Here is a 16,817-nt window from a genome sequence, read left to right as displayed (position 1 = left end):
AGTATTTGATACACTGTCAATTTTGCAGGTTTTCCTACTTACAAAGCATGTAGAGGTCTGTAATTTTTATCATAGGTACACTTCAACTGTGAGAGACGGAATCTAAAACAAAAATCCAGAAAATCACATTGTATGATTTTTAAGTAATTAATTTGCATTTTATTGCATGACATAAGTATTTGATCACCTACCAACCAGTAAGAATTCCGGCTCTCACAGACCTGTTCGTTTTTCTTTAAGAAGCCCTCCTGTTCTCCACTCATTACCTGTATTAACTGCACCTGTTTGAACTCGTTACCTGTATAAAAGACACCTGTCCACACACTCAATCAAACAGACTCCAACCTCTCCACAATGGCCAAGACAAGAGAGCTGTGTAAGGACATCAGGGATAAAATTGTAGACCTGCACAAGGCTGGGATGGGCTACAGGACAATAGGCAAGCAGCTTGGTGAGAAGGCAACAACTGTTGGCGCAATTATTAGAAAATGGAAGAAGTTCAAGATGACGGTCAATCACCCTCGGTCTGGGGCTCCATGCAAGATCTCACCTCGTGGGGCATCAATGATCATAAGGAAGGTGAGGGATCAGCCCATAACTACACGGCAGGACCTGGTCAATGACCTGAAGAGAGCTGGGACCACCGTTTCAAAGAAAACCATTAGTAACACACTACGCCGTCATGGATTAAAATCCTGCAGCGCACGCAAGGTCCCCCTGCTCAAGCCAGCGCATGTCCAGGCCCGTCTGAAGTTTGCCAATGACCATCTGGATGATCCAGAGGAGGAATGGGAGAAGGTCATGTGGTCTGATGAGACAAAAATAGAGCTTTTTGGTCTAAACTCCACTCGCCGTGTTTGGAGGAAGAAGAAGGATGAGTACAACCCCAAGAACACCATCCCAACCGTGAAGCATGGAGGTGGAAACATCATTCTTTGGGGATGCTTTTCTGCAAAGGGGACAGGACGACTGCACCGTATTGAGGGGAGGATGGATGGGGCCATGTATCGCGAGATCTTGGCCAACAACCTCCTTCCCTCAGTAAGAGCATTGAAGATGGGTCGTGGCTGGGTCTTCCAGCATGACAACGACCCAAAAACACAGCCAGGGCAACTAAGGAGTGGCTCCGTAAGAAGCATCTCAAGGTCCTGGAGTGGCCTAGCCAGTCTCCAGACCTGAACCCAAAAGAATATCTTTGGAGGGAGCTGAAAGTCCGTATTGCCCAGCGACAGCCCCGAAACCTGAAGGATCTGGAGAAGGTCTGTATGGAGGAGTGGGCCAAAATCCCTGCTGCAGTGTGTGCAAACCTGGTCAAGAACTACAGGAAACGTATGATCTCTGTAATTGCAAACAAAGGTTTCTGTACCTAATATTAAGTTCTGCTTTTCTGATGTATCAAATACTTATGTCATGCAATAAAATGCAAATGAATTACTTAAAAATCATACAATGTGATTTTCTGGATTTTTGTTTTAGATTCCATCTCTCACAGTTGAAGTGTACCTATGATAAAAATTACAGACCTCTACATGCTTTGTAAGTAGGAAAACCTGCAAAATCGGCAGTGTATCAAATACTTGTTCTCCCCACTGTAGCTACTGACCCTGGAACTGACCCTGTATATAGCTACTGACCCTGGAACTGTCCCTGGATATAGCTACTGACCCTGGAACTGACCCTGTATATAACTACTGACCCTGGAACTGTCCCTGGATATAGCTACTGACCCTGGAACTGTCCCTGGATATAGCTAATGACCCTGGAACTGACCCTGTATATAACTACTGACCCTGGAACTGTCCCTGGATATAGCTACTGACCCTGGAACTGTCCCTGTATATAACTACTGACCCTGGAACTGACCCTGTATATAGCTACTGACCCTGGAACTGACCCTGTATATAGCTACTGACCCTGGAACTGACCCTGTATATAGCTACTGACCCTGGAACTGACCCTGTATATAGCTACTGACCCTGGAACTGACCCTGTATATAGCTACTGACCCTGGAACTGTCCCTGTATATAGCTACTGACCCTGGATATAGCTACTGACCCTGGAACTGTCCCTGTATATAACTACTGACCCTGGAACTGACCCTGTATATAGCTACTGACCCTGGAACTGACCCTGTATATAGCTACTGACCCTGGAACTGACCCTGTATATAGCTACTGACCCTGGAACTGACCCTGTATATAGCTACTGACCCTGGAACTGTCCCTGTATATAGCTACTGACCCTGTATATAGCTACTGACCCTGGAACTGACCCTGTATATAACTACTGACCCTGGAACTGGCCCTGTATATAGCTACTGACCCTGGATATAGCTACTGACCCTGGAACTGTCCCTGTATATAGCTACTGACCCTGGAACTGACCCTGTATATAGCTACTGACCCTGGAACTGCCCCTGTATATAGCTACTGACCCTGGAACTGCCCCTGTATATAGCTACTGACCTTGGAACTGTCCCTGTATATAGCTACTGACCCTGGAACTGTCCCTGTATATAGCTACTGACCCTGGAACTGACCCTGTATATAGCTACTGACCCTGGAACTGGCCCTGTTATAGCTACTGACCCTGGAACTGACCCTGTATATAGCTACTGACCCTGGAACTGACCCTGTATATAGCTACTGACCCTGGAACTGTCCCTGTTATAGCTACTGACCCTGGAACTGGCCCTGGATATAGCTACTGACCCTGGAACTGACCCTGTATATAGCTACTGACCCTGGATATAGTTACTGACCCTGGAACTGTCCCTGTATATAACTACTGACCCTGGAACTGACCCTGTATATAGCTACTGACCCTGTATATAGCTACTGACTCTGGAACTGGCCCTGTATATAACTACTGACCCTGGATATAGTTACTGACCCTGGAACTGACCCTGTATATAGCTACTGACCTTGGAACTGTCCCTGTATATAGCTACTGACCCTGGAACTGACCCTGTATATAGCTACTGACCCTGGAACTGGCCCTGTTATAGCTACTGACCCTGGAACTGACCCTGTATATAGCTACTGACCCTGGAACTGACCCTGTATATAGCTACTGACCCTGGAACTGTCCCTGTTATAGCTACTGACCCTGGAACTGTCCCTGTATATAGCTACTGACCCTGGAACTGTCCCTGTATATAACTACTGACCCTGGAACTGACCCTGTATATAGCTACTGACCCTGGAACTGACCCTGTATATAGCTACTGACCCTGGAACTGTCCCTGTATATAGCTACTGACCCTGGAACTGTCCCTGTATATAGCTACTGACCCTGGAACTGTCCCTGTATATAGCTACTGACCCTGGAACTGGCCCTGGATATAGCTACTGACCCTGGAACTGACCCTGTATATAGCTACTGACCCTGGATATAGTTACTGACCCTGGAACTGTCCCTGTATATAACTACTGACCCTGGAACTGACCCTGTATATAGCTACTGACCCTGTATATAGCTACTGACTCTGGAACTGGCCCTGTATATAACTACTGACCCTGGATATAGTTACTGACCCTGGAACTGTCCCTGTATATAACTACTGACCCTGGAACTGACCCTGTATATAGCTACTGACCCTGGAACTGTCCCTGTATATAGCTACTGACCCTGGAACTGACCCTGTATATAGCTACTGACCCTGGAACTGGCCCTGTTGTAGCTACTGACCCTGGAACTGACCCTGTATATAGCTACTGACCCTGGAACTGACCCTGTATATAGCTACTGACCCTGGATCTGTCCCTGGATATAGCTACTGACCCTGGAACTGACCCTGTATATAACTACTGACCCTGGAACTGTCCCTGTATATAACTACTGACCCTGGAACTGACCCTGTATATAACTACTGACCCTGGAACTGACCCTGTATATAACTACTGACCCTGGAACTGTCCCTGTATATAACTACTGACCCTAGAACTGTCCCTGTATATAGCTACTGACCCTGGAACTGACCCTGGATATAGCTACTGACCCTGGAACTGTCCCTGTATATAACTACTGACCCTGGAACTGACCCTGTATATAACTACTGACCCTGGAACTGTCCCTGTATATAACTACTGACCCTGGAACTGTCCCTGTATATAACTACTGACCCTGGAACTGTCCCTGTATATAGCTACTGACCCTGGAACTGACCCTGTATATAACTACTGACCCCGGAACTGTCCCTGTATATAGCACCTGACCCTGGAACTGTCCCTGGATATAGCTACTGACCCTGGAACTGACCCTGTATATAGCTACTGACCCTGTATATAACTACTGACCCTGTATATAACTACTGACCCTGACCCTGGATATAGCTACTGACCCTGTATATAGCTACTGACCTTGGAACTGTACCTGGAACTGACCCTGTATATAACTACTGACCCTGGAACTGTCCCTGTATATAACTACTGACCCTGGAACTGTCCCTGTATATAACTACTGACCCTGGAACTGTCCCTGGATATAGCTACTGACCCTGGAACTGACCCTGTATATAGCTACTGACCCTGTATATAACTACTGACCCTGGAACTGACCCTGGATATAGCTACTGACCCTGGAACTGACCCTGGATATAGCTACTGACCCTGTATATAGCTACTGACCTTGGAACTGACCCTGTATATAGCTACTGACCCTGTATATAACTACTGACCCTGGAACTGACCCTGGATATAGCTACTGACCTTGGAACTGTACCTGGAACTGACCCTGTATATAACTACTGACCCTGGAACTGTCCCTGTATATAACTACTGACCCTGGAACTGTCCCTGTATATAACTACTGACCCTGGAACTGACCCTGTATATAGCTACTGACCCTGGAACTGACCCTGTATATAGCTACTGACCCTGGAACTGACCCTGTATATAACTACTGACCCTGTATATAGCTACTGACCCTGGAACTGTCCCTGTATATAACTACTGACCCTGGAACTGACCCTGTATATAACTACTGACCCTGTATATAACTACTGACCCTGGAACTGTCCCTGTATATAACTACTGACCCTGGAACTGTCCCTGTATATAGCTACTGACCCTGGAACTGACCCTGTATATAACTACTGACCCTGTAACTGACCCTGTATATAGCTACTGACCCTGGAACTGACCCTGTATATAGCTACTGACCCTGGAACTGTCCCTGTATATAGCACCTGACCCTGGAACTGTCCCTGTATATAACTACTGACCCTGGAACTGTCCCTGTATATAGCACCTGACCCTGGAACTGACTCTGGATATAGCTACTGACCCTGGAACTGTCCCTGTATATAGCTACTGACCCTGGAACTGTCCCTGTATATAACTACTGACCCTGGAACTGTCCCTGTATATAGCTACTGACCCTGGAACTGACCCTGTATATAGCTACTGACCCTGGAACTGTCCCTGTATATAACTACTGACCCTGGAACTGTCCCTGGATATAGCTACTGACCCTGGAACTGTCCCTGTATATAACTACTGACCCTGGAACTGACCCTGTATATAACTACTGACCCTGTATATAACTACTGACCCTGGAACTGTCCCTGTATATAACTACTGACCCTGGAACTGTCCCTGTATATAGCTACTGACCCTGGAACTGACCCTGTATATAACTACTGACCCTGTAACTGACCCTGTATATAGCTACTGACCCTGGAACTGACCCTGTATATAGCTACTGACCCTGGAACTGTCCCTGTATATAGCACCTGACCCTGGAACTGTCCCTGTATATAACTACTGACCCTGGAACTGTCCCTGTATATAGCACCTGACCCTGGAACTGACTCTGGATATAGCTACTGACCCTGGAACTGTCCCTGTATATAGCTACTGACCCTGGAACTGTCCCTGTATATAACTACTGACCCTGGAACTGTCCCTGTATATAGCTACTGACCCTGGAACTGACCCTGTATATAGCTACTGACCCTGGAACTGTCCCTGTATATAACTACTGACCCTGGAACTGTCCCTGGATATAGCTACTGACCCTGGAACTGTCCCTGTATATAACTACTGACCCTGGAACTGTCCCTGTATATAGCTACTGACCCTGGAACTGTCCCTGTATATAGCTACTGACCCTGGAACTGACCCTGTATATAACTACTGACCCTGGAACTGTCCCTGTATATAGCTACTGACCCTGGAACTGACCCTGTATATAGCTACTGACCCTGGAACTGACCCTGGATATAGCTACTGACCCTGGAACTGTCCCTGGATATAGCTACTTGTGTTTGTTATTTGTCTTTATTCATGTTTTGGATTTCTACTGATATTAATTACGGCATTGTTGAGAAAGAGAAAGAGAGGAATTTCACTGTAGAAGTGCACGTGACAAACACTTGAAACGATGGGAAGCCCTCGTGGACCGATTCCACTGGCTAACTTGATGACCCTGCTTTGTGATGTCCCCTCCAGGTGGTCCCAGCGGTGCCCCTGCCCCAGGACAGTAGGGACACAGATCTACAGAAGAGCATCAAGGCAGCCATGCAGAGGATGAAGAAGGTCTCTTCTGACTCGGATGATGAAGATGAGGAGAGGGGAGAGGACAACACGCCCTCCGCTGAGTGGGACAGCTGAGAGAGGAGAGGACAACACGCCCTCCGCTGAGTGGGACAGCTGAGAGAGGAGAGGAGACGTATGCACGGAGACAGACAGACACTCGGGATGCGCATGGACACATCCATAAAACAGACGTATAGGCACACACACACACACACACACACACACACACACACACACACACACACACACACACACACACACGTACACACACACACACACATACAAATCAAATCATTCACTAATCAATAGGTTAACCACGTTGCCAATGGTTTAGTGGTGTGATTTATGCAGGTTTTCTGTAAGACTTGACCCATAGAGAAGAGATGGTATCTTAAACAGCCTGAAGATGTTTAACTAAAGCACTGTGCCCAAATATCCACCACCTGTTACCAGGGTTCAAGGCTACAGCCTCCTTTTCACTCAGCTGTTATCTTGCTAAAAAAAAGCTCCCACCGATTCCAGATTTTCATGAATTCTTGTTTGTACGCTTGTCTAGTCTTCCGTTTGCAAACTAGCCTGAGGACTTGACATTGAAGTATTGTCCAGCTGCTTTACAGAGAGAGAGAGTGGCAGATCTAGGATGAAATAGATTCTGGGTCTATGGTTGCAGGCCCCTGTAGCGTGGTCAAATCAAGTCTTATTTGTCGCTGAATACAACAGGTGTAGACCTTTTACCGTGAAATGCTTACTGTAACTGTGTCAGGATGTTCAGTTTGTCTTCGTATTACACTACGTCTTCCTACTATATCTCCCTTAAGGGTTTTGTCTAGTGCCAGTTGGAACTGGTGTCCGCCCTGCATAGCATAACTGACAAACTATTGAAGGTGAAATCATTTATTTTATCGTTTTTTTTGTTTCTGCTTCATGATTTTATCTACGGATGAAAATGAGCTCGTTTTGCCAACTCCGGCACATTTACTTTGATGAGGAAACTGAAATGTTGATGACTGTGCACTCTGTTTCCGTGTCCTACAATGCCATTATTAATCGCCATGACGATATAATAACCCTTTAACTATGACCTCTGCCCTTCATGAATGAATGAACAGAATAGAGCTTTACCCAGTTTACCACTTCCCACCATGAACTACTAACAGTAGGATGAAGTTGACCCCGTAGGTACAGTTCTAGGATATCAGCCTCCTCTCCCCCAATCCCAACCTTAACCATTAGGGGGAATAATCTAAAACTGGCCTTGGGTCAGTGTCTAGGGGGCAACTTCACCCTAGTGATCATGTTCTCTATTGGTTTTGATGCTACGCTATTACATTGCACTTGATTTGACCGAATTGTCATGGAGACACAAAAGGCCGTGTTCCAGACTGCCTGCAAAGCAGCAGCTTTTAGACAAATGAACCAATGATTGAATATGTAAGATTTGGTGCGAGACTGCAATGTAGGTGGCCTGGAACATGGCCAAATGTATGAACGAGCGCCAGTGCACTGATTTAATATTTTTTTGCAAACTGTCAAAGCCAGTTTCCATTCGACTGTTAAGTGTTATTTTAAAGTGAGAACATTGTGAAATTATGCTCAAGTGCCTTGGGGACTGTAAATTATTATGAGCTGTCATTCACCAATAAACTGTTGTTGAATAAGGTTTCTGTCATATACTTTTACAACTGTTATGTCCGGGAAACACACTAATAATTGATCATTTCAATTGTCACATATCATTACTGTGACGTGGGGAGGAAGGTTAGTGTTAGGACATAGACAAACACACTATCCAGGATACACTCCATCCCCCAGGGGGCCGCAGCAACGTTGTCCAGATGCTGAGCCTGGTTGATAAGGAGACCGGTGCTGACAGTTCTGGAGAGAGGAGGCCAGAAGCCTCTGATCTGGGCTTGTTAGCAAGGTTTAGATTCAATCAGATCACGTGTTAACTGGGGGTGTCGGAGGTGGAACTGCGTTGGAGCCGTCAAAACGGTGAGCAGCTGCTCTTGATCATTGTCACGAAGCCACACCCCCGTTAAAATATCAGAGTCAGAAAGTGTAGGTTATACAGAAATAATCACGCAACTAAAGTTTTCTATCATCCTAATGGAGGAGTAGATTACATCTATCATCCTAATGGAGGTGTAGATTACATCTGTCATCCTAATGGAGGAGTAGATTACATCTGTCATCCTAATGGAGGTGTAGATTACGTCTGTCATCCTAATGGAGGTGTAGATTACGTCTGTCATCCTAATGGAGGTGTAGATTACATCTATCATCCTAATGGAGGTGTAGATTACATCTGTCATCCTAATGGAGTAGATTACATCTGTCAACCTAATGGAGGTGTAGATTACATCTGTCATCCTAATGGAGTAGATTACATCTGTCAACCTAATGGAGGTGTAGATTACATCTGTCATCCTAATGGAGTAGATTACATCTATCATCCTAATGGAGGTATAGATTACATCTGTCATCCTAATGGAGGAGTAGATTACATCTCGTGTTCCAATTTGTAAACAAGACTGTATGGGATTTCTGTTCATTTGACTCCGTGCAGCCAATGGCTATGTCCGCTTCAGGTATAATGGCAGGAGCCACGAGTGGATTTGACAGCTCTATCCCAGTTCCCCCTCAGACACCGACAAAACAACCGCTATGTGGATTTTTCCTAAAGCGGATCTGAATGAATACAGCCCTTAACCTCTTTAGTTGGGCCTTTTGGAGTTTTGATGTATATATTGGTCATCATTTTGAACGAATCTGCTTGGACTAGTCTCCCTGGACCAAGGTGAGGTGAGGTTGCTGTCTCCCTGGACCAAGGTGAGGTTGCTGTCTCCCTGGACCAAGGTGAGGTTGCTGTCTCCCTGGACCGAGGTGAGGTGAGGTTGCCGTCTCCCTGGACCGAGGTGAGATGAGGTTGCTGTCTCCCTGGACCGAGGTGAGAGTTTGCTGTCTCCCTGGACCGAGGTGAGGTGAGGTTGCTGTCTCCCTGGACCAAGGTGAGAGTTTGCTGTCTCCCTGGACCGAGGTGAGGTGAGGTTGCTGTCTCCCTGGACCAAGGTGAGGTTGCTATCTCCCTGGACCAAGGTGAGAGGTTGCTGTCTCCCTGGACCAAGGAGAGGTGAGGTTGCTGTCTCCCTGGACCAAGGAGAGGTGAGGTTGCTGTCTCCCTGGACCAAGGAGAGGTGAGGTTGCTGTCTCCCTGGTCCAAGGTGAGGTTTCTGTCTCCCTGGACCAAGGTGAGGTTGCTGTCTCCCTGGACAAAGGTGAGGTGAGGTTGCTGTCTCCCTGGTCCAAGGTGAGGTTTCTGTCTCCCTGGACCAAGGTGAGGTTGCTGTCTCCCTGGTCCAAGGTGAGGTTTCTGTCTCCCTGGACAAAGGTGAGGTGAGGTTGCTGTCTCCACGGGCACATGTCCATCCAACACGGTCCTCAAACTCAGATCTCACATAAACACACATGTTCACTCAGGTTATAGATCATGTAACTAGGACTAGGACCCCTAGACACATGTTCACTCAGGTTATAGACCATGTAACTAGGACTAGGACCCCTAGACAAAGCGAGTGCCACAGTATCCGTAGGGTAGTTATAGGTTTCGTAACTGTGAGGATGCTCTTCAGCAACATCTTACTTACAGCAGGGCTCTACTGCTCTGTGCCTCGCTACATCCTCTTTGCTGTTAACTGTGTGGGTGTGTGTGTGTATACGCATGCCTCCTGGTGACATCCTGGCACCTCTGGGTGACAGAAGGGACACACACACACACACACTCCTCGAGAGGAACTCACCGCAGGTGTTGGGCAAACCCCGACCGAGCTAGCGTCGATGAGAAATCCCGGCTGCCGCCGTAACTATGGCAACGGCAAGGCCACTGTGCCATCTCTGCAATCAAACACATACACACACACAAATCATGTTTTACCAAGTCGCCCACACACCACCCATCACACATAGATACTGTAGAAAGAGGGGGAGGAGAGAGACAGACCACTAAAAAGAGAGTTAGCTGCTAGTGTAGGTTATGTGTGAAAGCCCTGGCATGAATAGGAGAGGTCAGGGGTCAATGAGAGTGTAATTAGTAACAATGGGCGTAGTGAGGAGAACACTGGTCTACATTATATCCACGGATAGTGTCAGTTAGTGGGATGTAAACATTACCGTATTCAGGCTAACCCACCTCTAACACCACCACCACTACTATCACCACCACTACTATCACCACCACCACTATCACCACCACCACTACCACCACCACTACTATCACCACCACCACCACTACTATCACCACCACCACCACTACTATCACCACCACCACTATCACCACCACTACTATCACCACCACTACTATCACCACCACTACCACTACCACTACTATCACCACCACCACTACTATCACCACCACTACCACTACTATCACCACCACTACTATCACCACCACTATCACTACTATCACCACCACCACTATCACTACTATCACCACCACCACTATCACCACTATCACCACCACCACTACTATCACCACCACCACCACCACTACTATCACCACCACCACCACCACTACTATCACCACCACTACTATCACCACCACTACTATCACCACCACCACCACCACTACTATCACCACTACTACCACTACTATCACCACCACCACTACTATCACCACCACCACCACCACTACTATCACCACCACTACTATCACCACCACTACCACTACTATCACCACCACCACCACTACTATCTCCACCACTACCACTACTATCACCACCACTACTATCACCACCACTACCACTACTATCACCACCACTACCACTACTATCACCACCACCACCACTACTATCACTACCACCACCACTACTATCACTACCACTACCATCACCACCACTACCACTACTATCACCACCACCACCACTACTATCACTACCACTACCACTACTATCACCACCACCACTATCACCACCACCACTATCACCACCACTACTATCACCACCACCACTATCACTACCACTACCACTACTATCACCACCACCACTATCACCACCACTACTATCACCACCACCACTATCACCACCACTACCACTACTATCACCACCACCACCACTACTATCACTACCACTACCACTACTATCACCACCACCACTATCACCACCACTACCACTACTATCACCACCACTACTATCACTACCACTACTATCACTATCACCACCACTACTATCACCACCACCACTATCACCACCACCACTACTATCACCACCACCACCACCACTACTACTATCACCACCACTACCACTACTATCACCACCACTACCACTACTATCACCACCACTACTATCACCACCACTACCACCACCACCACTATCCCCACCACTACTATCACTACCACCACTACCACCAACACTATCACCACCACCACCACCACCACTACTATCACCACCACCACTATCACCACCACCAACACTATCACCACCACCACTATCACCACCACCACCACCACTACTATCACCACCACCACTATGACCACCACTACTATCACCACCACCACCACTACTATCACCACCACCACCACTACTATCACCACCACCAACACTATCACCACCACCACTATCACCACCACCACCACCACTACTATCACCACCACCAACACTATCACCACCACCACTATCACCACCACCACCACCACTACTATCACCACCACTACTATCACCACCACCAACACTATCACCACCACCAACACTATCACCACCACCACTATCACCACCACCACTACTATCACCACCACCAACACTATCACCACCACTACTACCACCACGACTATCACCATCACCAACACTATCACCACCACTACCACTACTATCACCACCACCAACACTATCACCACCAACACTATCACCACCACCACTACTATCACCACTACCACTATTACCACCATTATCACCACCACCACTATCACCACCATTATCACCACCACTACTATCACCACCACTATCACCACCATTATCACCACCACTACTATCACCACGACTATCACCACCACCACGACTATCACCACCACTACTATCACCACCACCATTATCACCACCACCACCAACACTATCACCACCACCACCACCACCAGCACGACTATCACCACCACCACCACCACCACCACCACTATCACCACCACCACCACCACCACCACTATCACCACCACCACCACCACCACCACTATCACCACCACCACCACCACCACCACCAGCACGACTATCACCACCACTATCACCACCACCACCTGGTAGATAATTATTGATACACACAGGAAACTGTTGAGCCTGAAAAGCCCAGCAGCGTTGCAGTTCTTGACACAAACCGGTGCGCATCAACTACCCTACCCCGTTTAAAGGCACTTAAATCGTTTGTCTTGCCCCTTCACCCTCCGAATGGCACACATACAACAATTAATGTCTCAAGGCTTAAAAATCCTTCTTTAACCTGTCTCCTCCACTGCATCTACACTGATTGAAGTGGATTTAACAAGCTACGTCAATAAGGGATCACAGCTGTGACCTGAAATCGCTTGGTGAGTCTGTCATGGAAAGAGCAATCTTGATGCTTGGTAGCCAGACGAGGAGGTTTATTATGTAAATCCAGGTGCATGGAGGAATAAAACGTCAATATTTGAAAAAACTAAAATATTACTGGTGTGCTGCAATTTCTATTTCAAATACTCTTTGCTGAGAACATACCCACAATGCATCACTTACCTCCCGAGAAGTGTTGGTGAAGCAAAAAAAGGAAAAAGGATTCTATGTTCTAGAAGCCAACTGTACAGTTGACCTCCTACACATTTGCCATGACAACACAACGACAGCTGACCTCTCCCGGCGTGTTGGAGTGTTGGGGGCAATACAAGGTTATATGAGGGAAACAAACATCCATGAGTCTAATTTGTTGTGAAAAGGATGATTGATTTTCAGAGCTAATTAAATATATCCAAGAGAGGGAGAGAAAGAGGGAGAGCGTGGAGAGGGAGGGGAGAGATCCCTGGACAGAGGTGTCTGTACGACAGTCGATAATTTCCACATAGCCACTTTACAACAAGAGTTAAATCAATACGTGAGTGAGTGGATCAAGTTGCCTAGGCAACCTTTTCCACGATGAGAAGACGTGGGAGTGTAGCTAGGAGCCGCGTCCCAGTAGTCTAACATGGATCCTCACCTCCTCTACCTGAAGGATCCTCACCTCCTCTACCTGAAGGATCCTCTCCTCCTCTACCTGAAGGATCCTCACCTCCTCTACCTGAAGGAGCCTCTCCTTCTCTACCTGAAGGATCCTCTCCTCCTCTACCTGAAGGATCCTCACCTCCTCTACCTGAAGGATCCTCTCCTCCTCTACCTGAAGGATCCTCTCCTCCTCTACCTGAAGGATCCTCACCTCCTCTACCTGAAGGATCCTCTCCTCACCTCCTCTACCTGAAGGATCCTCTCCTCACCTCCTCTACCTGAAGGATCCTCACCTCCTCTACCTGAAGGATCCTCTCCTCCTCTACCTGAAGGATCCTCACCTCCTCTACCTGAAGGATCCTCACCTCCTCTACCTGAAGGATCCTCTCCTTCTCTACCTGAAGGATCCTCTCCTCCTCTACCTGAAGGATCCTCACCTCCTCTACCTGAAGGATCCTCTCCTCCTCTACCTGAAGGATCCTCACCTCCTCTACCTGAAGGATCCTCACCTCCTCTACCTGAAGGATCCTCACCTCCTCTACCTGAAGGATCCTCTCCTCCTCTACCTGAAGGATCCTCACCTCCTCTACCTGAAGGATCCTCACCTCCTCTACCTGAAGGATCCTCACCTCCTCTACCTGAAGGATCCTCTCCTCCTCTACCTGAAGGATCCTCTCCTCCTCTACCTGAAGGATCCTCTCCTCCTCTACCTGAAGGATCCTCACCTCCTCTACCTGAAGGATCCTCACCTCCTCTACCTGAAGGATCCTCACCTCCTCTACCTGAAGGATCCTCACCTCCTCTACCTGAAGGATCCTCACCTCCTCTACCTGAAGGATCCTCTCCTCCTCTATCTGAAGGATCCTCTCCTCCTCTACTTGTATCAGTCTGTGAAAGAACTGGATGGGTGAAAGTGACTGCCCTGGTGAGAGGCAAGGGGGAGGAGGGAAAAGTAGAGGAAGCTAATGAAGACTTGCGATGAACCCTTGTCTTTCTTGCACTAACACTCACAGGAGGAGAGGGAGAGGCAACCACTGGAAACGTATTGAGAAGCATCCCTGGTAGCACAGAGTTCAGTCCAAACTCCCACTTTCTCTATCCTAGAGGGGAGGTTGATAGGAGCCAGTCAGACAGACAGTGTCCAGTACTAGAGAGAACACTGTTGGTCTGCTGGGAGATGGTAGGTGGTTAAGATGTGTTACAGACAGATACTGTACAGCGGTACCAAGATGTGTTACAGACAGATACTGTGCAGCGGTACCAAGCTGTGTTACAGATACTGTACAGCGGTACCAAGCTGTGTTACAGACAGATACTGTACAGCGGTACCAAGATGTGTTACAGATACTGTGCAGCGGTACCAAGATGTGTTACAGACAGATACTGTACAGCGGTACCAAGATGTGTTACAGACAGATACTGTACAGCGGTACCAAGCTGTGTTACAGACAGATACTGTACAGCGGTACCAAGATGTGTTACAGACAGATACTGTGCAGCGGTACCAAGATGTGTTACAGACAGATACTGTACAGCGGTACCAAGCTGTGTTACAGACAGATACTGTACAGCGGTACCAAGATGTGTTACAGACAGATACTGTGCAGCGGTACCAAGCTGTGTTACAGATACTGTGCAGCGGTACCAAGATGTGTTACAGACAGATACTGTACAGCGGTACCAAGCTGTGTTACAGACAGATACTGTACAGCAGTACCAAGATGTGTTACAGACAGATACTGTACAGCGGTACCAAGCTGTGTTACAGACAGATACTGTACAGCGGTACCAAGATGTGTTACAGACAGATACTGTACAGCGGTACCAAGATGTGTTACAGACAGATACTGTGCAGCGGTACCAAGATGTGTTACAGACAGATACTGTACAGCGGTACCAAGATGTGTTACAGACAGATACTGTACAGCGGTACCAAGCTGTGTTACAGACAGATACTGTACAGCGGTACCAAGATGTGTTACAGACAGATACTGTACAGCGGTACCAAGCTGTGTTACAGACAGATACTGTACAGCGGTACCAAGATGTGTTACAGACAGATACTGTACAGCGGTACCAAGATGTGTTACAGACAGATACTGTGCAGCGGTACCAAGATGTGTTACAGACAGATACTGTACAGCGGTACCAAGATGTGTTACAGACAGATACTGTACAGCGGTACCAAGCTGTGTTACAGACAGATACTGTACAGCGGTACCAAGATGTGTTACAGACAGATACTGTACAGCGGTACCAAGCTGTGTTACAGACAGATACTGTACAGCGGTACCAAGATGTGTTACAGACAGATACTGTACAGTGGTACCAAGATGTGTTACAGACAGATACTGTACAGTGGTACCAAGCTGTGTTACAGACAGATACTGTACAGCGGTACCAAGATGTGTTACAGACAGATACTGTACAGTGGTACCAAGATGTGTTACAGACAGATACTGTACAGTGGTACCAAGATGTGTTACAGACAGATACTGTACAGCGGTACCAAGCTGTGTTACAGACAGATACTGTGCAGCGGTACCAAGATGTGTTACAGACAGATACTGTACAGTGGTACCAAGATGTGTTACAGACAGATACTGTACAGCGGTACCAAGCTGTGTTACAGACAGATACTGTGCAGCGGTACCAAGCTGTGTTACAGACAGATACTGTGCAGCGGTACCAAGCTGTGTTACAGACAGATACTGTACAGTGGTACCAAGATGTGTTACAGACAGATACTGTACAGCGGTACCAAGCTGTGTTACAGACAGATACTGTGCAGCGGTACCAAGATGTGTTACAGACAGATACTGTGCAGCGGTACCAAGCTGTGTTACAGACAGATACTGTACAGCGGTACCAAGATGTGTTACAGACAGATACTGTACAGTGGTACCAAGATGTGTTACAGACAGATACTGTACAGTGGTACCAAGCTGTGTTACAGACAGATACTGTACAGCGGTACCAAGATGTGTTACAGAGAAATACTGTACAGTGGTACCAAGATGTGTTACAGACAGATACTGTACAGTGGTACCAAGATGTGTTACAGACAGATAC

The 16,817-nt window shown here is 47.3% G+C and overlaps 1 protein-coding gene across 2 annotated transcripts in view; it reads left to right on the top strand.

Annotated features, from left to right (window-relative positions):
* The window catches only part of LOC139575533 (WASP homolog-associated protein with actin, membranes and microtubules), a 32,029-nt gene extending 23,829 nt beyond the window's left edge, over positions 1–8,200 (top strand). The window contains exons 11-12 of one of the 2 annotated variants that reach the window (XM_071400562.1): positions 6,454–6,627; positions 6,671–8,200. In XM_071400562.1, coding sequence (XP_071256663.1) covers positions 6,454–6,615 — 162 coding nt within the window. In that variant the 3' untranslated portion in view covers positions 6,616–6,627; positions 6,671–8,200. Of the gene's footprint in view, positions 1–6,453 lie in introns of both variants that reach the window. The other variant, XM_071400563.1, reaches the window with a different exon arrangement.
* Positions 8,201–16,817: the final 8,617 nt, after the last annotated feature.

The sequence above is a fragment of the Salvelinus alpinus genome, chromosome 5 (assembly GCF_045679555.1).
Source record: "Salvelinus alpinus chromosome 5, SLU_Salpinus.1, whole genome shotgun sequence".
NCBI lineage: Eukaryota > Metazoa > Chordata > Actinopteri > Salmoniformes > Salmonidae > Salvelinus > Salvelinus alpinus.
This window is presented reverse-complemented; position numbering and strand designations above follow the sequence as displayed.